The following is a 23145-nucleotide window of genomic DNA, read 5'->3' on the forward strand; positions in this document are numbered from 1 at the left end:
CTGGACCAGGAGTTTTATGACATTTAAGGCTCTGTATCACCTTTGAAATTTCTCCCCCAGAAATAGGTTGATTCTGATTATGTTCCCCGGTCACAAAAAGATTTCAGATTAGGGACACCAGATTCTTCTTGAGAGCACAGATATCTATAAAAATGATGTAAAATGTCTAGAATCGATTTATTAGAACTATGTCTCATTCCCTGATCATCCTGTATCACTGGAATAAACCTCAAGCTGTCCATAGTCTTGATTAATCTCGCCAGACTTTTCCCCACCTTATTTCCAAATTGAAAATATCTGTGTTTTTGGTATAAAAGAGTGTTCAAAGTGCGATGGTGAATCAAGGTATTCACCTGTCCCTGTGGTATAAATTTTTTTTCCGGTTTTCTTCAGTCATATCCCTCGCCAAAGTACGGTGTGCTCCCTCAAGTGATCTCTCTAATCGAAGAAGCTCCTTAGCCCCTTGTTTTTTCCTATAATTAGAGTAAGAAATATTGCCCTGTAATGCAACCTTTACTGTTTCCCAGTATAATTGAAGATTGTTTGCATGTTGGGCATTATGTTTTGCAAACTCTTCCTATTTGATAATCAAGACTTCCTTGAAATTAGCAACTTCCAAGAAATAATAGGGCATGTGCCACAAATAAGTCTTATCCCTTCTACAAACCCCCACCCCCAAATTACTGGGGAGTTGTCAGAGATCTTGGGGGAGCCTGATTTCTACTGATTTTACTTTAGAAAAACAAGTTTCTGAAACTAAAATATACTTTGACATTGATGAGCTCTAGAAGTATGTGCAAAGCCTTTGGCTCCAGGGTGTAAAGCCCTGCAAGAATCCACCAAGCTGTTATAAATCTGCTGCTCGGAGTTAGCAATCTGTTATCGAGCTCCTCCTGAAGAGGGAGGAGTCAGCAATCTGTTATGGCTCTCTTCCTGGAGAGGGAGAAGTTAACAATCTGTTATCAATCCCTGCTGCTAGGAGGAGCAATCTGTAGAAACTACTCTCCAGGGGCGGAGTTAGAATCTGTAATAAATCATCCCGCCAAGGGGAGGAGTTGGCAATCTGTTATAAGTCCGCCAGGGAGTTAGCAATCTGTTATGGATCACCCTGTCATGGGGAAGAGCTAACAATTGTAATACTTTGTAGGCGGAGTTAATGATCTGTGGTGGGTTGGCTTCCCACAGTGTGGCAGTCTGTATAATACCGCTCTAGTAGTGTAAGGAATGAACACTTAAAGTAAATTGGAGAATCCCTGGGCCGATGGCAGATGACAGCGCCCCCCAGGTGGATATCCCGAGAGGGACCACCGGCTAGGCTGGAGTATGGAGACAAACACAGATAGTTCTTTTATTAGACAGGAAGTATAACCACCAGAGGTGGCAGTAGTGAGCTGATGTGCCCGGCAGGGCTGAAGTCCCTCAGATACTGGAATTGCGGTCTCTGGGTTGCTGAGCTGTAGAGAGAGACTATAGGTAGTGAGTAGCCAGGGTATGCTGGATACATAACCAGTAGTAGATGATACACTCACAATTGTAGATATCTGTAATGGCTTCTATGCAACAGAGAGTCTTCAGTATATTCAGGAACAGGAGCCGTAGGAGAATACTGGTTCCTATATGCAGTCTGGAATGAGAACTCACAATATCTGTGTATGAGATGGCTTCTGAAATAGAAGAGAGTATTTGGAGGGTTTTAGGAACATAGGCCCTTGTGGAGCAAGTACCGGTTCCTATCTGCAATCTGCAATAATGACTCACGATCTCCATACCTGCGATAAGGTCTTAGACAGAAGGGAGTCTTCGGAGATTAGGAACATAGACCCTCGTGGAGCGAGTACCGGTTCCTGTCTGTAATAGAACTCACAGTGTTCACGTCTGTGATCACTTCCAGGTAGTAAGGAGTCTTCTGAGCATTCAGGGATGTAGGCCCTCATGGAGCGAGTACCAGATCCTGTCTTAGCAATCTGAAATCAAGAAGAGAGAGCAGGGCCCCCGAGGAGTGGGTACCCCTAAGTAAGTTGATGGAGGCAGAGCAGCGGAGAAAGAATTCCCCTTGCTAACTCGATTCGTAGTTGCAAGCAAAGACCTTTTAAGCAAATCCTGCCTTAAATGAAATTGGTGCAGAGGCAGCATAACACCATCCCACCCAATCTCTCTTTAACTTATTATGTTCAACTTCTGACAAGTGTGTCTCTTGTAATAGGGCAATACTCGCCCGTAACCTGCATATATGGTACCTTTAAAAACATTTTTCTCCTAGAACAAGCCGGATGGTAATCCTCACACTTGGAGCCTGGCATGGAAAACGTCTGTCAAAGTTTCTAGAACTTTGACTGGCACACTAATCATGCTTAGCATGCCTTAATTCACGTGTCCACGTGGGGTCCCTCTTCAGTCTCTTTTTTTTCCGTGGTGCTGTCATCTCGTAGTCTTGGAGCTCATTCTCTTTTCTTCTGGAAAACTTCCACTTTTTAGCTAATTGTTGTCTTTTTTCCTGCGCCAGGTCCCTCTTGGTTCCCCCTGTGTTAGTTATTCCTGTGGTGCGGTAAGTCTTTGTTGCGAGGTCTTTTCCCCATAGTGGTGGCCCGCAGGCCATCGACCGTTCATGGGCCTTGTTTTTCGTTATGGTGTTGGGTTTTCGTTTGTGCCCCTAGTGCCTTCGGATTATGCCCATCGTGTGCACCCTCTGCCTAGAGGCATTCCACGACATTCGGGGATGCTGGCTTTGTGATCAGATGACTCCCAAGGGCCGGCGGGCCCGCCTCGACAAAATGGAGAAGCTTTTCTGTTATAAGATGACTGAGCCTTCGACATCGGCTTCAGTGTCTTCGATGTACGGAGCTGGGCTCTGGCTGGCACAGGTTCTTGCCGCGATGCCCCCAAAGCATACCTGAGGTGAAGAGGCATCGGCTCTCCATCAATGCTGGAGTTCCGAGGCGGTCTCCAACAATTCCGGAGCCGGGTACCGACCTCCCTCAAGGCTCCAAGGAAGATCGTGCCACCCCTCCTCCTTCTCAGCCAACGCCCCAGCATGCCACTGGCTTCAAGAAGCATCAGCGCTTAAGGCCGCAATTAAGAAGGCCAAGTGCTCCCAGTCCCATGACTCGGCTCCCCCGGGGAGGGAACATTGTGCCGGGTCAGGAAAGTCTTTCAGGGCACCATGCTGATAGTCCGAATTGCCTCCTACCAGCTCTATATGACGCAATACTCCCGTAACCTCTGCAAGCAGGTTCAGAAGGTGGCCGACCAACTACCCCAACAGCAGCAAGAGGCGTTGCTGGTGGTCGCACATTAGGGCCTTGTGCAGGAAGCATGAGGTGCACTCCACCTACGATGCGTTTGAGATGGTGGCCAGAGGTATAGGAGAGGCTTGCTGACTTGCCATATACTGTTAAAAATCTCTTTGGCGATAAGGTGAGGTATGCGGTGGCTCAGTTGTGGTACCACGACGAGATCCTGCACCTTTATGTCAGCACTTCTGACCTGGCCGTCTTCATCCAGGAGGTCAGCATGGCACAGCCAAAGGTGCTCTTTCTATCCTCAACGGAAGTATTACCTGCTGGCATTTTGCTCCCGCCCACAGAGGGTGAGCTCTCAGGGTTGCTCCAGGCAACCGTGAGCTCCCAGGTCTCAACCAGCACCCCAACCAATCTCCGCTCTGGGGTTTTGACAATGGGATGGAGTGAAAGCCAGCCACCTGACCCCCTGGTCCGAGGTCAACTATGATTGTTCGCGGATTAATGGCTTGATGTCACCTCGGCCCAAGGGGTTCTGTCCATCATCTGGGTGGGGATAAAGGCTGAACCTATTGGGTGTTCCGTCAGATTCTTCTCTGAACCACCTTTGGGGGCCAACAGCGTCACAGGAGATCCTTTTGGCAAAGCTCTCCGCCTTAGTAACGGCCAGGGCGGTTGAGCCTGTTCCACCAGGACAGTCGGGATGGGGTTTCTACTCCTATTTTCTGATTCAAAAGAAATTTTATTTATTTATTTATTTAATAACTTTTCTATACCGTCGCTAAGTTATATACCATCGCAATGGTTTACAAATAGGCACATAGACTAAGGTAAGTAAATGTAGGACATCTTACATTCTAACAGTTGCCAATAAAGTTCGGTTACAATTTCATAAATAAAATCATTATTTGAGTAATGTTGTTCAAGTCCAGGTATATTATTGAGTTACTATCGCTTTGAAATATTACTTCTTAAAAGTAGGATTGATTAAATTCATTCTCCTCTGCATTACCTTGTACTTTCATTCTCTACCCTCCACACTCTTTAGTGAAGGCTTTTTTAAAGAGCCATGTTTTTAGATTTTTCTTAAAAGTTTTGAGATTATTCAGTAATCTGAGTTCGGGTGGCATCGTGTTCCATAGTATGGGCCCAGCCAATGATAAAGCCCTTTCTCTCACGTGGGTTAATTTTGCTGACTTTACTGAAGGTGAAATCTGGGGTTCTCCGTCCCATCCTGGATCTGAGGGCCTTAGACAGATTTCTAAAAAGTGAAAGGTTCAAGATGGTCTCTCTTACGAAAAGGGGACTGGCTGTGCTTCTTCGATTTAAAAGACGCCTACACTCACATCAAGATCTACCAAGATCACAGGAAGTATCTCAGGTTTGTGGTGAGTGAACACCACTTTCTGTACAGGGTGTTACCACTCGATCTGGCCTCCACACCATGGGTCTTCACCAAGTGCCTGGCTGTGGTGGGGGCACATCTGCGAAGGTTGCGAGTGCAGGTTTTCCCCTACCTGGACAATTGGCTGGTCAAGAGCACTACCCAGGTGGGAGCAACGTGTTCCCTGCACTTTACCATTCGGGTGCTAGAGTCATTGGGGTTCGTTATCAACTACCCGAAGTCTCATCTCAGCCTGACACCTCAGCTAGACTTCATCAGAGCTGCTGGACACAACTCAGGCGAAGGCCTTTCTACCCTACACATGAGTGCTGACCTTGGTGTCCCTTGCGGGGGTACTGAAGTGGAGCCAACGGGTCTCCACAAGGCAAATGTTGAGGCTGTTAGGGCACATGGCTGCTACTATCCATGTTACAGTCTTTGCTTGCTTGCACTTGCACAGGGCCCAATGGACCCTGAGGTCCCAGTGGTGTCAGACCACCCAGAGCCTCTGGGTTCTCATCTGGGTTACGCTGTCTTCCTGGGACTCCTTGTTCTGGTTGGGGAACATCTACGATCTGAAGCAAGGGGTGTCATTTCAGTCTCCCCCTGTTCAGGTTGTTTCACCAGGGATGCTTCTATCCTGGGGGGCCCATGTGGAAGGGCTCCACACCCAGGGACTGTGGTCCATCCCGGAAGCACAATGCCAAATCAATTTCCTGGAGCTCCGAGCGATCTGGTACGCTCTCTGGGCTTTCTGGCCGGCAAGGTGGTCCTGATCCAGACCAGGCTGTGATGTGGTATATCAACATGTAAGGGGCACGAGATCATTCCTCCTGTGTCAGGAAGCAGTCCAGATCTGGTCCTGGGCCCTGTCCCAGGGGATGGTGCTCCGAGCCATGTACCTGGCCAGAACGGACAACGTGATAGCGGACCGGTTGAGTTGAGCTTTTAAGCCCCACGAATGGTCCCTGAACCAGGTGGTGGAGAATCATATCTTTTGTCTTTGGAGATTCCCGTATGTGGATCTGTTTGTATCCCCCTGCAAAAGGCAAGGTGGCTCTGATCTGCTTCCTGAACCGGACAGACGGCGCTTCAACCTCGGACAACTTTGCCTGTACCTGGGGTCATGGCCTTCTGTACGCGTATCCTCCGATCCCTTTAGTGATGAGGACTCTCTTGAAGCTTCACCAGGACTAGAGGATTATGATTCTCATAGCCCCTCATTGGTGAAGGCAGGTCTGGTTCCCGCTCCTGCGGGATCTCTCCCTCCAGGAACTTCCCCAGACTTCATCACTCAGGATCAGGGCAGCCTGCGGGATCCCATCCTTTGGGCCCTGTCTCTCACGGCCTGGATGTTGAAATGTTGATTCTGTGGCCCCTTTCTAAGAAGTCTTATGGGCTGAAGTGGAGAAAGTTTTTGGTATGGTGTGAGCAATGTGGCCTGAATCCCTTTTCTTGTGCCACTCACAAACTGCTTGATTACCTCTTCCACTTCTTGGAGGCTGGTTTGAAAACCAACTCCATTAGGGTTCACGTGAGCGCAATTGGAGCTTACCCCCAAACTGTGGTGAGAAGTCCATGTCGCAGGCTTGCAAATCTCCTCCATAGGAACTGCTCGCAAATGGGCCACCAAAGTTTCCATGGCTCTGACAGAATGAATCTTGACATGACCACCAAGCTGCAGGCCTACCTGTGTATAACAGAAAGTGATGCAATCTACCCACTGGGTCAAAAAAATTAGCTTTGCTGCCAACTTTTTTCACTGAGTGAAGTGCAGCTTATCCTGATTGCACTAGTAATATTGGGCTGGTTCCACCTATTGTCCTGCTTCCAGACACATGCCCAGAACCTCTTGTAGTCCCAGATCCTCTTGCCTCTCTGCTGAGTACCCAACTTCTCCTGCCTGACTCCTCCTGACTTTTTCTACTGGTCTCTTTCCTCCTACTGCCATAGTCTAGCCCAATGTTTCTAACCGCCCAGCTTTTCTGTGCACCCAAATTACTTCAGCCATTCCAATAGGATTCCAACTCCTTCAACAGCCTCAATATGGGCCCAACTCTTCTAGCCACCTCAATATCAGCCTGTGTCTTCCCAGGCCCTTTTCTGTAATGCTTTATGTCCAGGCCTTCCTGAATTGTGATTAGACCTAGCATATTGCATGGTTATGGAGGAATAGTCTAGTGGTTAGAGCAGTGAGCTATGACCCAAGGAAATTAAGATTCAAATCCCACTGCTGCTCCTTATGATCTTGGAAAATTCACTTTACCCTCTGTTGCCTCAGGTACAAAATTAGATTGATGTGCCAAAAAAGCGGAATATACAAATTAAATATCTGAAATAAATAAAATATCCCTATCCCTGTGCTCTCTGTACCTTCTATTTCTGTATGCTTTCATTACCATTTGACTAACTTCTCTAAGTGCCTTTAACAGGATATTTGCTTTTAAGTTTGTGTTTAATATTTTATTCATTTCTGGGAAGTGATTTTAAGTGGCATGAATTTGATGAGAGCAGTCAACTCTACCTTATCTTATTTCATGCCTTTCTTCAAACTACACCTAGTTGATGACCAAATGTAATATAGTCCCCAATGAAAGTATAAACTAGCGTGAAATGTTGCAAAAAGGAAACTTACAGGCATGGTCATTTTTTAATAGTTTTACTTTTTCATTAATGTAGTAAATTAACTGTAGAAATTTAGAATACAAGAAAATGTAATTGATATACCAAATATTGTTCTCAAGATTTACCAAGATATGTTTTCTCTTTTTTCTTAAGCATTTTCAACACATTCCCCTACCAAAAGCCATTATACATCATCTACTAGTGAGGCTGTTCCACCTCCAACTTTCACTCAAAACCAAGCCTTCTCCCTCCCTCCTGGTCATGCCGTATGCTGTTTCATGGATGGTGGAGTGGGGCTTTACGACATGGGAGCCAAGAAATGGGACTTTCTTAGGGATCTGGTATGACTTTACCTTACTCTACAAAATTATCCAATAAGACGATGGTGTTGATAGTATCAACCCTTTTGAGTTCAAAATGTATCTGATATTAAAAGGATATCACCTTCCAAAAAGAAATTCCTGGATAAAGTGATTAAGATATAGTATTTGTTTTTTGTCTGATGTGATGTAAGGAAATGAGTAGAAAACATATTTTCCTGCTTATTGCTATGTACTATCTTGTAGATTGTTTCCACCCATATTTCCCTCTTTATAATCCCACACACCAGACAGCGTATTTAGGCAGACTGGAATCCTTGCAAGCCTCAAGGGTGAGAGGTAAGTCTCATTCCAGATGAATCCTCAGCAGGGCCTGCTATAGAAGTGCCAGCCATCTTTCCCGCTTTCCTAAGTGTCTCCAGTTCACATGCAGATTTTTATATTTTTGTTTGCATTGTTATCATTTTAGAAAAAAATATGTAAATAACTACCGAAAGAGAATGACTTCTATATGCATCTGTTGTCATAAGTAGACTTCTAGACTTTATTAAAAAAAAAAAAAAAAAAGTAGCTGAAAACCTGAAAGAATGCACATACTGCATCATGTACACATAGTGGTGCCCAGCAATGCTAAACAGGGTGGGGGAATCCTTTAACAACAAGAATCCATTTTATTGAAGTTTTTGTGGAATTATACATTTTTTTCTTTTCTTTAAATGTATTGTCTTATCACAGTAAGAACCATGTATAGAGCGCCTCTTAGACAAGGCTCTTCAATTGGATTCAGAACATATGAAAAGAGAAGCTGAAGACTATTTCATATCATGAAAAACTTTCATAGGTTAAGAACTTAAGAAATGAGATTCTGGGTTAGACCAATGGGCCATCAAGTCCAATATCCTGTCTCCATCAGTAGCCAGTTTGGCTCTCTTAGAAGTATCCAGCAGATCAAAATGGGAAGATCCATTGCCTGTTGTAATCCCTAAGGCTACCTGGCTAATAGTTGTAAATGAACTTGTCCTCCAGCAACTTGTCCAAACCTTTTTAAACTCAGCTATACTACTGGACTTGAATATGTTCTCTGACAACAAATGATACAGTTTAATAGTGTATTGAATGTAAAAAACAAATTCTTAAATTTGTTTTAAATCTGCTACTAGTGTCCCCTAGTGTTAGTACTGTTGGAAACAGTAAGTAACCATTCGCTATTTACTTGTTCTACAATACTTGATTTTATAAACCTCTCTCATATCCACTGTCTTTTTCAAGCTGAAGAGCCCTAACTTGTTAAACCTGTTTTCATAAGGGAGCCATTCTGTACCCTTTATCATTTTCATTGCTCTTCTCTATTCCTTATTCTAATTCACCTATATCTTTTTGGCATGTGGCAACCAGAACTGCGCACTTCACTCAAGATGTGGTCGCACCATGAATTGATATAGGGCATTATTATATTTCCTCTCTTGTTTTTAATTCATTTCTGAATAGTTCCTAAAAAATTTTTTTTATGGCTGCTGCATATTGAGCTGAGGATTTCAGTGTGTTGTTCACAATAACTTTTCCTGAGTGGTAACTCCTAACATGCAATCAAGCATTAAATATATATAGTTAAGATTATTTTTCCCTGTGTGCATCACTTTGCACTTGTCCACTTTAAATCTCAACTCTCAGTTAGTTGCCCAGTTCCCCAGTCTTGCAAGGGCCTCCTCCAGTTCTTCACAGCTTGTATTTAAGTATTTTCAATAATTTTTTGTCATCTGCAAATCTGATAATCTCACTCATTGCTCCCATTTCTAGATCATTGTAGAATGTTAAACAACACTGGGGCATCTCTCTCCATTGGAAAAAACTTATCAGTTAGTCCTACTTTTTGTTTTCTATCCTTTAACCAGTTACTAGTGGACAAGCCTTCTACATCATGATTTTAATTTGTGGAGGAGTCTCTCCTGAGGGACTTATCAAATGACTTCAGAAAATCCAGATACAATATATTGACCAGCTCACCTTTAACCTCATATTTATTTACACTGTCAGACAATTTAATAGATTAGTAAGGCATGATTTTTCTTCATTAACTCCCTCCTGGTTCTTGCTATCCATAGGCCCAGTAACTTCCTCCATTTATCCTAGCACTTTGACTAGTCTATAGTATCCTGAATCATCCCTGGAGCCCTATTTAAAAATTGACATGTTGGCTACCATCCAGTCCTCAAGTATAGTGGCAGATTTTAATGATAGGTTGCAGATTAATTAGTAAGAGGTTTGTAATTTCATATTTGAGTTCTTTCAAAACTCTGGGGTGAATACTATCAGGTCCTTGAATTATTCATTAATAATAATATGCTTTGCATTTACAGTATATAATGGCTTTCATCCAGCCTACATCTCATGTTCTGTATAATTTAATGCCTTATAAAATCCTCTAGACATATCTGGGTTTGGTAAATTTGCTTACCAGTTGTTTTGCTTCGCTTGTGTGACAGTTCCTAAAATGAAAATGGAAGAAGGAATAATAATAATATAGTCCTTCTCATACTGCTACATCAGTCCAGAACGACTAAGTTATGTTACCTTTCCAGCAGATGAAGGCAGAGCACATGACTTTTTCGCTGACATCAACACTATTTACGTGTTGTGCAGTGACAGTTAAAGCCAGATTCTCTGCCTTCAGCAGATGGTGGTGCAGCAAGTTTTTGATTTCCATTTACCCTATTCTTTAAATTTAATTAAAACAAATTAAAACCTGCAGTAAATACTGCATTTTCTGAGCTGTTCGTGGGCCAGGCACCTGAAATATTTCAGAGTAGTGAACCCTTAATTCATTGCTTCCAGCCCAACAAGGGGTGTTGGCTGAGCCTAAAAGGAGCTTTGCGCTATTATTTAAGATAGAGGATCCTCTGAGAAATTACTGGCATTCCTTTAAACTCTCCTTCCTCATATTTTCTATGTAAGCAAATACAAAAAAAGGGGGGGGGGGGGGGAGTTAAGAAAGTAGATATTCACACAGGAGAAATCAAAATATATTACATAGCCAAATGCTGCCTCGTTTTCTGTAAGAAAGGTCACTTTAAAAGTATGTCACTATACTGTAAATTTAAGAAAGTCTTATGCTGAAGTGAGGCCACCGCTGTATGACATGCATGTGCAGATGATCTAAGGCTGCAAATGGCACACAATTTCAGATTGCCTATGTGACAAAATTGGTACAGAGGACTCTTCAAAATCAAAGCAAATAAAATCATTTTGAAGGCACAAACTCAAATAATGCATTTACAGCCATATCCAGAGGCAGTGGCAGAATCCTAGACAGCCATTGTATCTGGAACAGCTCAAGCTTTTTACAGCATTGAACAGCAGCAGACACATTTTAATGCCAGAAAATGAGCATACTCTGGAAGTAGAAAGTAATACAAGCTTTCCTAGCACCAGTGAAGTTTCAGCAGAGTTTTTCAAATTTCTTCATCAGGAATTTTGTGCTTTATAGAAATCAGGGGAAGGATTAGAATCTTCAATTGTAAAAGCACAAAAATCACCAACTACTTCAGGCCAATTCCCAGACAGATTTTAAATTTCTCCAGAAACTAGTGACACAGTTCTTTCACAATGTAGCAACTACCATATATATACATAGAGGTTAATAATAGGGGGAGAAGATGTGCATCACTAGAAGAAGGGGAAATTAATTTAGAAGGAGAAGAAGATTCAGCAATCAGATTGTTTTATAAAGATGAGATTTCTGCATTATTTTCACAGGTAAATTTGTCTCTGAGAATCTGCAATCTTTGTGAGGTTCGCCTTAGAAGTCGCATCTGCTGACCAGTTTCACAGCCATAGCTGTCTTCTGGCTGCTATCACTGAGGCCAATCCTCTGGACAGGGTATAGTCAAGGTCAGAGGCCGCATTCACTAAAAAGAAAGCGGCAGGCTCCATAGCTTATCTGGAATATGCCCCTGAGTCATCCACCTCTCTAGAGAGGAGCAGGCATGAGCGAGCCACCAGGGCACAGCAGGAAGCAATCTGTAAGGTCCTTGCTGTCGCATCAAAGGCTTGCTCAAGGATGGACTCCATTTGCCTATCAGTAGCATTCTTTAAGGCCGTTCTTCCCTCCACTGAGATAGTTGCTTCGAAACAGCACAGATCAGCGCATCCAATTTAGAGAAGCGCAGGCGTTTTCTCGTTACCAGATCTAGTAGGTTTAGAGCTTCTAATGCTCGACAACCTTTAAAACTCGCTTCAGGGGCATTCCATTCCAGGTCAATCAACTCCTGCATGACTTCCAGTACTGGAAAATAGCAAGAGGCTTTCCGTAGAGGCATCAGAAAGGGATTCTTCTTAGGTTCCGTCATGGAGTCTGCCCCAGGACCTCCCAGCGTCTTCAAAGTCTGGGAAACCAGAAAAGACAATTCGTCTCTATGGAAAAAACATAACATGGTCCAATGTGGTTCTAAACCTGGAGGGATTTCTCCATCTTCCAAGGAATCTGGATCCCCTTCTTCGGCCGTGCTGTCCGAGTCCCTGTCAGGAACTCCCTTGATGAGACGAGGCATGTCTTGAGGTCTTCTGATAGGGCTGGGATAGAGACACCTTTCTGGCTGTGGTTCTGTCCGGACAGGGTAAGTGAAGTAGACTGTGCCTGTTATGAAGGCTTGAAGGCCTTGAAAAAATTCCACCCAAGGGAAGGCCGCTGGGTCGATACCTAGCCCAGGAAGAGTAGGTGCCGCTGAATTTCCATCTCCTACGGAAGACCCAGCCCTGGGATTATTCAGATCCAGGGTGCTTCTGGTTAAGGTTGTGGCTGACCCATCTTCCAAATGGGAACAACCGGGCTTGGTAAATATCTGGGGAGGTCAACTCTCCCTGGGCCTCCTCACAGTGCTGACGTAAGTAAGAATCCAGATCAGACTGAGTAGCCCTAATATGGCAAGCAGTGCAGAGAGAATGGCGCTTATGTTTCTTTGCTGCTGGAGCCATTAGCAAAGGCAGTTGTGAATTCATCCGGCTCACGCTTGAAGACTTTGTACGCACAGATTTCGGGCACTTCAGCTGGCTGTGGCGAGGCGCATGCACAGCCCGTGCGGTCAGGAATTTGCGCAGTCAGTGCACCCATCGCTACCATCGGTACCCCTTTTAGACTGTCCTGGATTCTTCGATACCATCGGTACCCCTCCCCCCGCGGTTCACTGATGCCATCAGTCCCTGCATTGTTTTTATCAGTGCCATCCATGTTTTTCATCCATGGCACTGATTTTTCCTTGGGTTTCATCAGTGCCATCATTGCCCGGATGGATGCCATAGACGCACACCTTTGTCTTGTTGGTGCCATCCATGCCCGGGTCGATGCCACCATTGCCCAGGGCACTTCCATCGATGCCAGGGTCATTTCCATCAATGCCATCCTTTATTTTATTGATGTCATCGATGCCTAGGACATTTCCATCGATGGCATCCGTGCCAGGGTCGATTCCACCGATGGCATTGATGCCAGGGTCAATTCCATTGATGGATTCATTGCCAGGTCGACTGCATCGATGCCAAGATTGATGGCGTCGATGTCTGGGTCGATTCCATTGGTGTCATCGATGCCCAGGTTGGTGGCATCGACGCCAATGTCGATTCTACTGGTGGCATCAATGCCAGGGAGGATTCCATCGATGCCAATGTCAATTCCATCGATGGCATCCATGCCAGCATCGATTCCATTGGTGCCCATGTCAGTGCCATCGATGCCCATGTCGATGCCATCGGTGCCCGAGTTGATCCAATTGATGCTGTCGATGCCCGTGGCCATGCCACCGATACCGTCGGCACCCTCCTCCATACATCGATGTCCTCGACGCCCACGTCGTTTCCATCGGTGTCTTCGACTTTCCTATCGATGCGGTCATCGACTCCGTTGATGCCGGTATCATTTTTCCGATGCCAACGATGTTTTTTCGATTATTCGATGCCACATTGTTTCCATAGATACCTACGCCGATGCCATCAGTGCTTCCGTCACTGTCATCATTGCTCTGCCCAGGTCATCGACGTTTTTTCACATATATTTTTGACGATACCCTAGAGGCCGCTTCGGCCGCCATTGACACCATCAATACAGACATAGCACCTCCACATAATGCCCTCGCCTAAACATAGTGCTCCATGCTTTGGGTTCTTATTAAAGCCCCGTATTAGCCTACAACACTACATAGTGCCAGGAGCAGTGCATGCATGCTGACAGTCCGTCATCACTCGCCATCCAAGACAGCGAGGGCACCCATCTCGGCGCTGGGGAAAGACCGGGCCGAGCACCGTGGCACGCATCATCATTTACATGGTGACCGTCCGCCACCGACGCTATCCAGCACATCGGTCCTATCCTTCTCAGTGCTGGAGAACGCCCGGGCCGAGCAACATCACTACTGCCATCGTCACTGTTCCGCACAGTGCTGGCAGACCTTGGTGCTCCAGAAACACCGGAATGAGTTCTGTAGAATTCTGCCCTGGCGTCACGAGACATCGAGCCGCTGCGACGAGGACCGGGTTCATAAGCCAAAGATGGCTTCCCTGTTTCTGTGGTGTGCCCCACCGACATTGGTGCGGGATTGTGGCCCTTCACAAAATTACTGTGGTAGCGCCAGCCACGCTCAGCCTGTCTCGTCTATACCTGCACCACCATACCAGGCATCAGAGTTGAGACGGGCGTCTATGTCCGACAGGCTACCCCTCGATGACTCCTGAAATCCACGGAGCCAGCAATCTTCGCCGGCTCGTCCTTCGGCGATCCACTTCGGATGATAAGTACCCGCTTCTGTGGCATTCCCATTGAGATGTGTTCTCTAATTCGGGCCACATGGTTTGAAAAGTTCTATGTCATGTATCTTTCAAGAACCGTATTAGTGTCACATATTGTTATGCCAGCTATGTCAGCCACAATACCAAGAGAAACCTCTCTATCATTTCTTTGGGATTGCATCAGGACATCCTCCCATTTTCAGCAACGGGGCTCTGTACTGATTAATACTCTGGCTTCTGGTTCCTAATTCAGAACCAAAGTTCCAGATGCATTTGCTGATCTGCTAAACACGAGATCCAGCAAATACTACCTCAAGTGCAAGTCCACCTCGAAGCCTGACGACAGGTCTCGATGTCTCCTTGTACAGCACACAGAAATGCGGGTAAGACTTTACCACTCACGCTCCCGTGGGAGGTTACATGATATCCAGATTACATCAGCCCCTCCAGTTGGACACCTCCTGGTCTCCCAACTAGCCGGATATCAGAGCGGCCACCCCACTTTGTACCAAGGTTCCCGGTACACTCCCCCAGACACTACAAAGTGCAGGAGGTGGGGTTGGGGAGTTTTAATTAGACTATTCTTTCTTTCAACGGAAAGTAGTTACTCTCCGCCCATCCTGGACCTTAGAAATACCAACTTTCTTCAGAAGGCACAGGTAAAATGGTATCTCTCGTCACCATGCTACCATATCGCAGTAAGTACATTACCTCTAATCTTTCTGTATGCTTCATGGTGAGTCAACAATATTACAATCCCAAGCTCTGCCGGTTGCACCAGCTTCGGCAACTGGGGTATTTCATTGAATCACTATTGGTGACTGCTGTTTCTCTACAGAGTGCAACATCATTCACACTTTCCTTGCATGGACAGCTGCATAACCACAGTCAGTCCACGCAACGAGTTCTAAATTCTTCATGACTCACTATAAATTTACTATCTGGGATTACTGTCACTGCCATAAATCCCTTATACAACATTTCTGGACACCACAGTCACAATGACCTTCCTGTCCAGCAACCGCATAGACATTCTAATAAATTCCTACATGTCCCTGCGCGCTTATTCCATAACCTCAGCCCCTCAATTCTTCATTGTCGGGCTATGGTGTTTTTTCACTATGCACTTTCCTCATAGATCCAAAACTGCTATGGGTTAGATTCAGTGAAATTCCATTATCAGTGGGTCTAAGCTGTTCAGCCGCTTACGTCCCTCATCTATATTGCAGATCTAGAACCAAAACCTAGTCTGATCCTGCTCATGCTCACATTTACTCAGTAAATTTTACTTGTAAATTTGACCTAGTGTTCTCAACTCAATATGCGTCTATTCCACGCCAGGCACAGTTTCACATAAACTTCCTGGAGCTTGTAGCCATGAGTTATACCCTTATGCCTTCCAATACTGCCTCTGCAACAAATCTTTGTGCATACAGACAGACAGCATAGGAACAATGTGCTTTCCAACACACAAGCACGCACAACCTCTTAGCTGCTCTGCAAGGAAGCTGCGCAGCTCTACCCTTGGCCCTTGCTCACTATATGCATCCTTGGGCCACTTATCTAAGAGACTTACTGAACGCACTAACAGACCTTCTCCATATAGGTTCCATCCTCTCGAATGGTCTCGGGCTACATGTGTGGCGAGAAAAATCTTCTAGCGCTGAGGTCAACCGAACTTGCCCTCTGCGACCGAATCGAACCATACAGTGCACGGATTCTACTCCCTATACAATTTTCCAATGCGTTCCCATAGACACCTTTCTTCCATCAAAGGCCTCTTAAATGTGTCTCTTCCGCTGCCTCTCATAGCCAGCACTCTTCTAATGCTGAACCGGGACGGGGTTCACTGTTCCTCAGACCCACGTCCTGGCCGAGACCAGTATGCTTCCCATACTTCTCAATCTATCACACCAGTAACCAATTTGCCTTCTCTCCAGTCAGTCACAATCGTAGACTCACTGATGTTCTCAGGTACTGGTAGCGTCACAAAACCTTCCACACATAAATCCTACCATTCAAAATGGCATGATTTACCACATGACGCATACAAAAGGGTATTACCCTTTTTCTTTTTTCTACACCACTCTTTTCTCTTACTCCCTTGGATTCTGCTCCCCAGATATCCTCCACATAGGTACACCTCTGTTCCAATTGGTGTATCGTTTGGGAGTGGGGATACCCAATCAACGGTAAACCCCTTCTGAGTCAGCTTACCATGGATTATCCACTGATCAAGCCACCTCTATTTTCACTAGTCACGGAATGGAACCTATATTTCGTGCTTATAGGTCTCATACGTTCTCCGTTCGAGCCTTTCCATTCCTCTCATTTCACAGTTTGGCATGGGAAATTCTTTCCCTCATAAAAGTCATTTCTGCCAACAGGGTAAGTGAGTTACACACCTTGTTAAATACTCATCCGACCCTGCGTTCCTCCATGACCGAGTGGTTTTACGTATTCAGCTTCATATCCTTCTTAAGGTAGACGTTGCATCTCACCTTACTCAGAATATACTCTGCCCATTTTTCCCAACACCTCTCTCTCACCAAAGCGAGAGGGTTTTCCACTCCTTGGACAGTAATAGTGCACTTGCATTCTATCTAGATCACACTACACTCCATAGGAATTCCACCTAACTCTTTCCTTCTGTGGCAAGAGTCAAGCTGTGAGTTCCAGTGGGCAAACAGACCTATTCCTCCTAATTGACGGTCTGCATCTCTTTTCCTACCAACAAGCAGGCATTTCACTACAACACTGTGTGTAACCACACTCTGTTGTGTCCGTCCCAGCCTCAATAGCTTCCCCTCGGCCGCTGCTGCTTGTACATATTTATCAGGCTGCAATCTGGAGCTCTCTCCATACCTTCGCAGCCCATTATTGCTTAGATACGACTAGCCAACATGCTCCATGTATGGCCAGTCCTTCTACTCTTATTCTTTTCGGTTTAACTACCCAACATCCTTCCACCAACCCGTTACAGGTTTCAGGATGTCCTCCGTTCCAAATTCCACCCCCGTCATTGCGCCTTTTGCTCATCTTGGGTGCATTTGGTGCACTCTCGGGCATCCTCAGCTCAGTACTCACCCATATGTGAGGACTACCATCCTGCTTGTCCTGGGAGAAAGCAAGTGTTGCTTACCTGTAACAGGTGTTCTCACGGGACAGCAGGATGTTAGTCCTCACGAAACCCACCCACCACCTCGCAGAGTTGGGTCTGTATACGTTTTTACTTTTATTTTAGTTTCGCTTGCGCTTTTAGCTATAAGACGAGGCTGAGGGAGACATCTGTGGTTCCAGGGATAATTGTAGGCTGAGCATGCTCAGTACACTCAGTGTGCCAGTGTCAGTCAAAGTTTTGTAGAAACTTTGACAGAAAAGCTTTCCGTACAGGGCTCCATCCTGTGATGTCACCCATATGTGAGGACTAACATCCTGCTGTCCTGTGAGAACACCAAGAGGTAGGCGATCTATGATAGCCGTCAGGAAAACAAAAACAAAATAGATGCCTCAGTCTTATTTCAGTATTTATTAGAACAGAGATGTGCTCAATGAATGCCCAGGTAAGCAACAATTGCTAAGTTGAATGTTTGATTTCAATAGGCTGCTGCTTTAAAAAAAAAAACTGAAGAAAAAGAACTTTTATAAGCTCATTAAATATTATTCATGTATACTCCATTTGCAAGGGTTGCTGTTGTAATGCTCTGTAACTAGACTACATTGCATGAGGCCAGCATGGGCAGAAGCATTATTAAATAAACAGAAGAATATGCAGATTAACCAGATAGCACTAGCTACTTCTTCCCTGTTGTTCTGTGACAATATAGAAAGAAATTATTAAAGACTAGCTTGCTCCTGGCCTTGCTAGAGATGCATTTGTTCACTTATCCATATCATAGAACAATAAAGAAATGCATAAGACACAAAAGTGTACTGAAAAATGTTCTTCAGCATGTTTTTGGAATTGAAAGACATTTCTGTTAAGGAGTAATTCTTCAAAGCCATTTACACGCATAAAGGACATGTTTATGCACGTAATGAGCATGTTTTAAAATTGCCTGGGATTTGTGGTAAAAGTATGCACATGCATACTTTTATGCACACAAGAAAAAGAGACATTCTGAGGGGAACAATTGGGGTGGTGTTTGAATTTTAAAAAGTATGGGGTACATTTTAAAAGACAGCACGCGCGCGTACTTTTGTTCGCGCACCAGGCGTGAACAAAAGTACACTGGATTTTATAAGATGCGCGTAGCCGCTCATATCTTATAAAATCCAGGGTCAGCGAGCGCAAGGGGGTGCCCATTTGTGCAACTTGCACGCGCCGAGCCCTGCGCGCGCTGCCTGTTCCCTCTGCCTCCCCCCACCTTCCCCTCCCTTCCCCTACCTAACCCACCCCTCCCCCCGGCCCTATCTAACCCCCCCTACCTCTATCGCACAAGTTACGTCTGCTAGAGGGAGGCGTAACTTTGCACGCGCCGGGCCTGCTGCCGTGCGCCATGTTCCGGTCTGGGGGCTGGTCCGGAGGCCGCGGCCACGCCCCCGGAACGCCCCCGGTCCGAAACCACGCCCGCGGCACCGCCCCCGGATGATGCGCCGACCGCATCACGCCTCCTGACAAGGCCACCCCAAGAAAGCTCCGGGACTTACGCTCATCCCGGGGCTTTGTGCGTGCCGGAAGCCTATGCAATATAGGCTCGGCGCGCGCAGGGCCGTTTTAGAAGGGTTACGCGCGTACCTTATGCGCGTAACCCTTTTAAAATCCAGCCCTATGTGTAGAAATTCATCCCCTCAGAGAGCAGCTTGTTATTTCACATAATTTTAATTGGTGTAACTTTGCATGTATCTGCTGTATAAGTTTATTTTATTTATTTATTTAAACATTTGTAATATCGCTTGTTTGTAACATCTAGGTGTTTTATCAGCAACATTATAAAAATTACTCTCTGAAATAAAAAAGGTTAACTTTTAAACCTGCATGCATTCATCCATGTGCATGTGGTTCCCTGCGCATGCACATGGTCGTGCCGATTTTATAACCCACGCGTGTCGACACACGCATGTTAGAGAATCTGCAACCCGCATGCACATGTGCGCCTGATTTTATATCGGCGTGCGCATGTGCGTGCGAGCGCTGACTCACATGTGTAATGGGAGTAAATGTAACAAGCGTGCAGCAACACAATAGGACCTTTCCCCAGGTTCCTCCCAGTCCGCTCGATAAAGGAGTGGACTGGGAGGGAACTTCCTAAACCCCCTAGCTAACCTGCTTCCCTTTTCCCCTATCCTCCCCAACCCCTAAACCTCTTTATCGGTTTTTTATTTGTTTTTATACTTACCTGCTCTCCGGGGCAGTATTAGGTTTCACGGGCTGGCTGACTGTCAGCTCGCACTTCAGCAGGACAGAGCCTAATTACGCTGTCCTGGCCCACCCATGTCCCACCCATGCCCTACTCTTGGCCTGCCCTTTTTTGGTTAGCTGGTCATTCGGCGCATACCGAGAGATATGCGCGTGGCCTTACCACATGGTATCTCCCGGCATATGCGCGTGTATGGCTTTTAAAATCGAGCCATTAATACATACTTAGGATTTGAGTTTTTATATGGGGTTCTTTTTCAGTTGCAGAGTGGCCAATTTGTTTACTATATTCAGCAGCATGGTCATGGTGCTCAATATTCCTGGCTATGTAAAAGTTAGCCAGGTAAGTTTATCTGGCTAACTTCAGGACTTCTGTCCAGCAGTCCTAAAGTTATCTGGTTTTATTAACTAGATACCAGCTTCATCCTGGACACACCTGACAGCTGGCTAAGTTTTTAGCTTGCTAAAAACTTGTCTTGCTATGTAGGGCACAGTCAAACCGGCAGGATTTTTCAATCCTCTAGTTTGTCTGGCTAAGTCTGAACCTAGCCGGAGAAATCACTTTAAATATTGACCCTATATTTTATGTGCATGTGTCACTATTGGGTATGATATGTTTTCTGTATGGGAAGAGGCTATGTATGGATTGAATGAAGTTTTACGGTATTTGATGCATTGTTTGGGGATTTTTATTTAAGGGAAGGACTATGTGTTGTAGGAGTGATAGTGTTGTGGCATCATTGTATTGTATAAAAGTTTAGATGTACATTTTTGAAGAATTACTGTTTAATTATTATATTATGATATATATAATAATTAGTGCTTTTATAATTGTCCCACAGACTTTCATTTTATATTGCATCTTAGTTAAAAACACTTGTTTGTTATAACACCCTTTGGGCTGTTAATAGAGGCAGTATATCAATGTAAATAATAAATAAATAATGAGAATCTTAAAAGTTGTGAAAAAGGAGGATACATTTATAGAATTGTTATTAAAATCTCTGTAGGGTGTAAATTAAACATGTTTCAAGAAAAATGGCTCTTCATTAGGAAATGCATTGAGGTTACTATGGAGGACTTTAAAATTATATTGACTAGAAGCTTAAATTTATTATTCTTGTGAAGGAATAAGGGATATTTGCCTCATTTATATAATCCTCCATAAACTGTAACTCTGCATCTTTGGTAACTGCCTGTACACACTGTTGTAGCACTGACAAACCCGTGAACCTCAGTGCTGTGTCATTTTCTCTCTGGATGTTGAAACATGGATTTATTCTTTTGTAGATTTTAGTTTCATGCTGTCTGTTCAATGTTGCAGATTTTTTAAACTAGCATGAAAAGTATTTCCAGGTTCTCCCTTAATAAACCACACAAAACTGTATTACATTTGCAGAAATATAAAAGTCTACTGAAATTAAACAAACCAATTTTGAATATGATAATCTTATAAATGTATCTTCATGTAGGATTATCCTAAGAGTATCTTCGGTACATTTTTTTGCTAGAACATTTGCATGTTGACATTTACTTCACAGTAATCTATATCCACAAATCCTGCAAAAACTGTACTAAAACATTTATACCATATTTCAATCAATCAAAACCTCACCTTCAGTCTCGTATATATTACTCAAAATATGTGCCTATTCTTTACTCCATGGAGCTCAACTGATCCGGTTCACGTAACTGACCAGATGACATCTTACTTAAGATAAGTCCCCCTGATGCAGGAGATCTGAAATACCAGCTGATTTATTTATTTAAAAGGTTTATATACCGCTTTTACAACAAAAGTTCGTCAAAACTGTCTACAGGTAATATACATAATGTCAGGGTTTGGTTCTCTTATGTCATAGTTCTTTTCTTATACTTTTGTCTATAGGTGTTATTATTTGCAATTTATAAAACTGTGCACTAAAATTGCTTTGGATGAATTTTACTATTTGCGTTTGGTTGTGGGTGGATGATTGAGAGGTCCGGGTAACATCCTACAATAAGGAAGTCTTACACTTTTGCCCGGCTTGCTGACACCCCAGATTCTGATTAATATATGAGGCTGAAGATAAGTTTTTGCTTGATTGAAATATGGTATAAATGTTTCACTTTTACATTGGTATAAATGTTTCACCTTTACATTGTATCTACTTTTCGAGTGACTAATTTTACAACACTCTTCCTACCTTGTTATGTATATATATACATATATATTGGCTAAAGATGTTGCTACCTTTCTCTCAGTCTTCCAGTGCAGTTATGTGAAGACAAACACACTTTTAGCCTCGTAACTGACGTCCAGCTCTCACAAAACATTTGGATTATAGACTAGAAATAAACTATAAGAGACTGAACATTAATATTCTTCTGACAGATGACGGTACCTTGGAACCTGGCTGATTTAGCCAATGTGTTTGTCAGAATTTTCCAGAAAATGAAGCATTCCCACCTGCATATCACCTTTGTATACTGTATATTGTAGACTCGGAAGTTATACAGTATGAAAACAGTTAGTAATATTCATGACTAGTTTTGACACACTAGGTTAACTTTATGTTTAAAGATTATAGTGTTAACTTTGTAAAATATCATTTTAGGGACATGTTGAAACAATCTTTGATTGTAAATTCAAACCAGATGACCCCAACCTTCTAGCTACAGCATCGTTTGATGGCACCATAAAAGTATGGGATATAAACACGTTAACCGCAGTATACACTTCTCCTGGTAATGAGGGAGTCATTTATTCCCTTTCTTGGGCTCCAGGTAAGTTTGTTTTGCTCTAGATGTATGAACATGCAACAATTATGAAAGCTTTCTAACCTGCCTTTAATAAATGTTTTTAAAGGGGATCTGAACTGCATAGCTGGTGCAACATCCAGAAATGGAGGCTTTATATGGGATGTTAAAAAAGGGAAAATGATAACCCGATTTAATGAGGTAAGAATACATTTTTAAGCTATAATGTTATTTTCTAATCTCTGTACATCATTGTAAAATAATTTCTCAAATCAAATTGTTTCAGTTATTAAAAAAATGTCTTATTGTTCTGTAGTTATTTTTCTTAAAATAGCGGTCCATATTCACAAGATTCGTTGGGTGGGGGGAGGGTTCCTAAGTCTGCATTCATAGACTGCAGAATCAATATGAATAGGTTTCCTCTCATCTTTTCAGTCTGACAAATTTTGGGGAAAACTCTGGTCCAGAAATTCAGTGTGGTGTTTTGTTGGTTTTATTAATTACTCAACATAATGTTGAAAAGTCATGAAATTATACTCAAGTTCTTTATTACAAAGGCAAGTTTTGAGAATTTTTCCAGATTTGTCAAAAATAATGCAAGAAAGTTGGAAAAGTTTCCTAGCTTTGAGACAGGAGGCCTTGTGGCTAGGTGTTTCCTTTTTACTAAGAAATCCATGTAAATGTGTGATAAGATATAATAATAATTTA

General features: G+C 43.8%; 1 protein-coding gene across 6 annotated transcripts in view; it reads left to right on the forward strand.

Moving 5' to 3' along the window:
• WDR17 (WD repeat domain 17) overlaps window positions 1-23145 on the forward strand; it is a 533217-nt gene that overhangs the window by 223309 nt on the left and 286763 nt on the right. For all 6 annotated transcript variants that reach the window (XR_003852810.1, XM_029578099.1, XM_029577946.1 and 3 more), the window contains 3 exons: window positions 7399-7586; window positions 22296-22464; window positions 22547-22638. Coding sequence is in view for 5 of the 6 variants with exons in the window: in XM_029578099.1 (XP_029433959.1) it covers window positions 7399-7586; window positions 22296-22464; window positions 22547-22638 (449 nt within the window). In the remaining variant the exon portion in view is untranslated. The remainder of the gene's footprint in view (window positions 1-7398; window positions 7587-22295; window positions 22465-22546; window positions 22639-23145) is intronic.

The sequence above is a fragment of the Rhinatrema bivittatum genome, chromosome 1, assembly GCF_901001135.1.
Source record: "Rhinatrema bivittatum chromosome 1, aRhiBiv1.1, whole genome shotgun sequence".
Taxonomy (NCBI): domain Eukaryota; kingdom Metazoa; phylum Chordata; class Amphibia; order Gymnophiona; family Rhinatrematidae; genus Rhinatrema; species Rhinatrema bivittatum.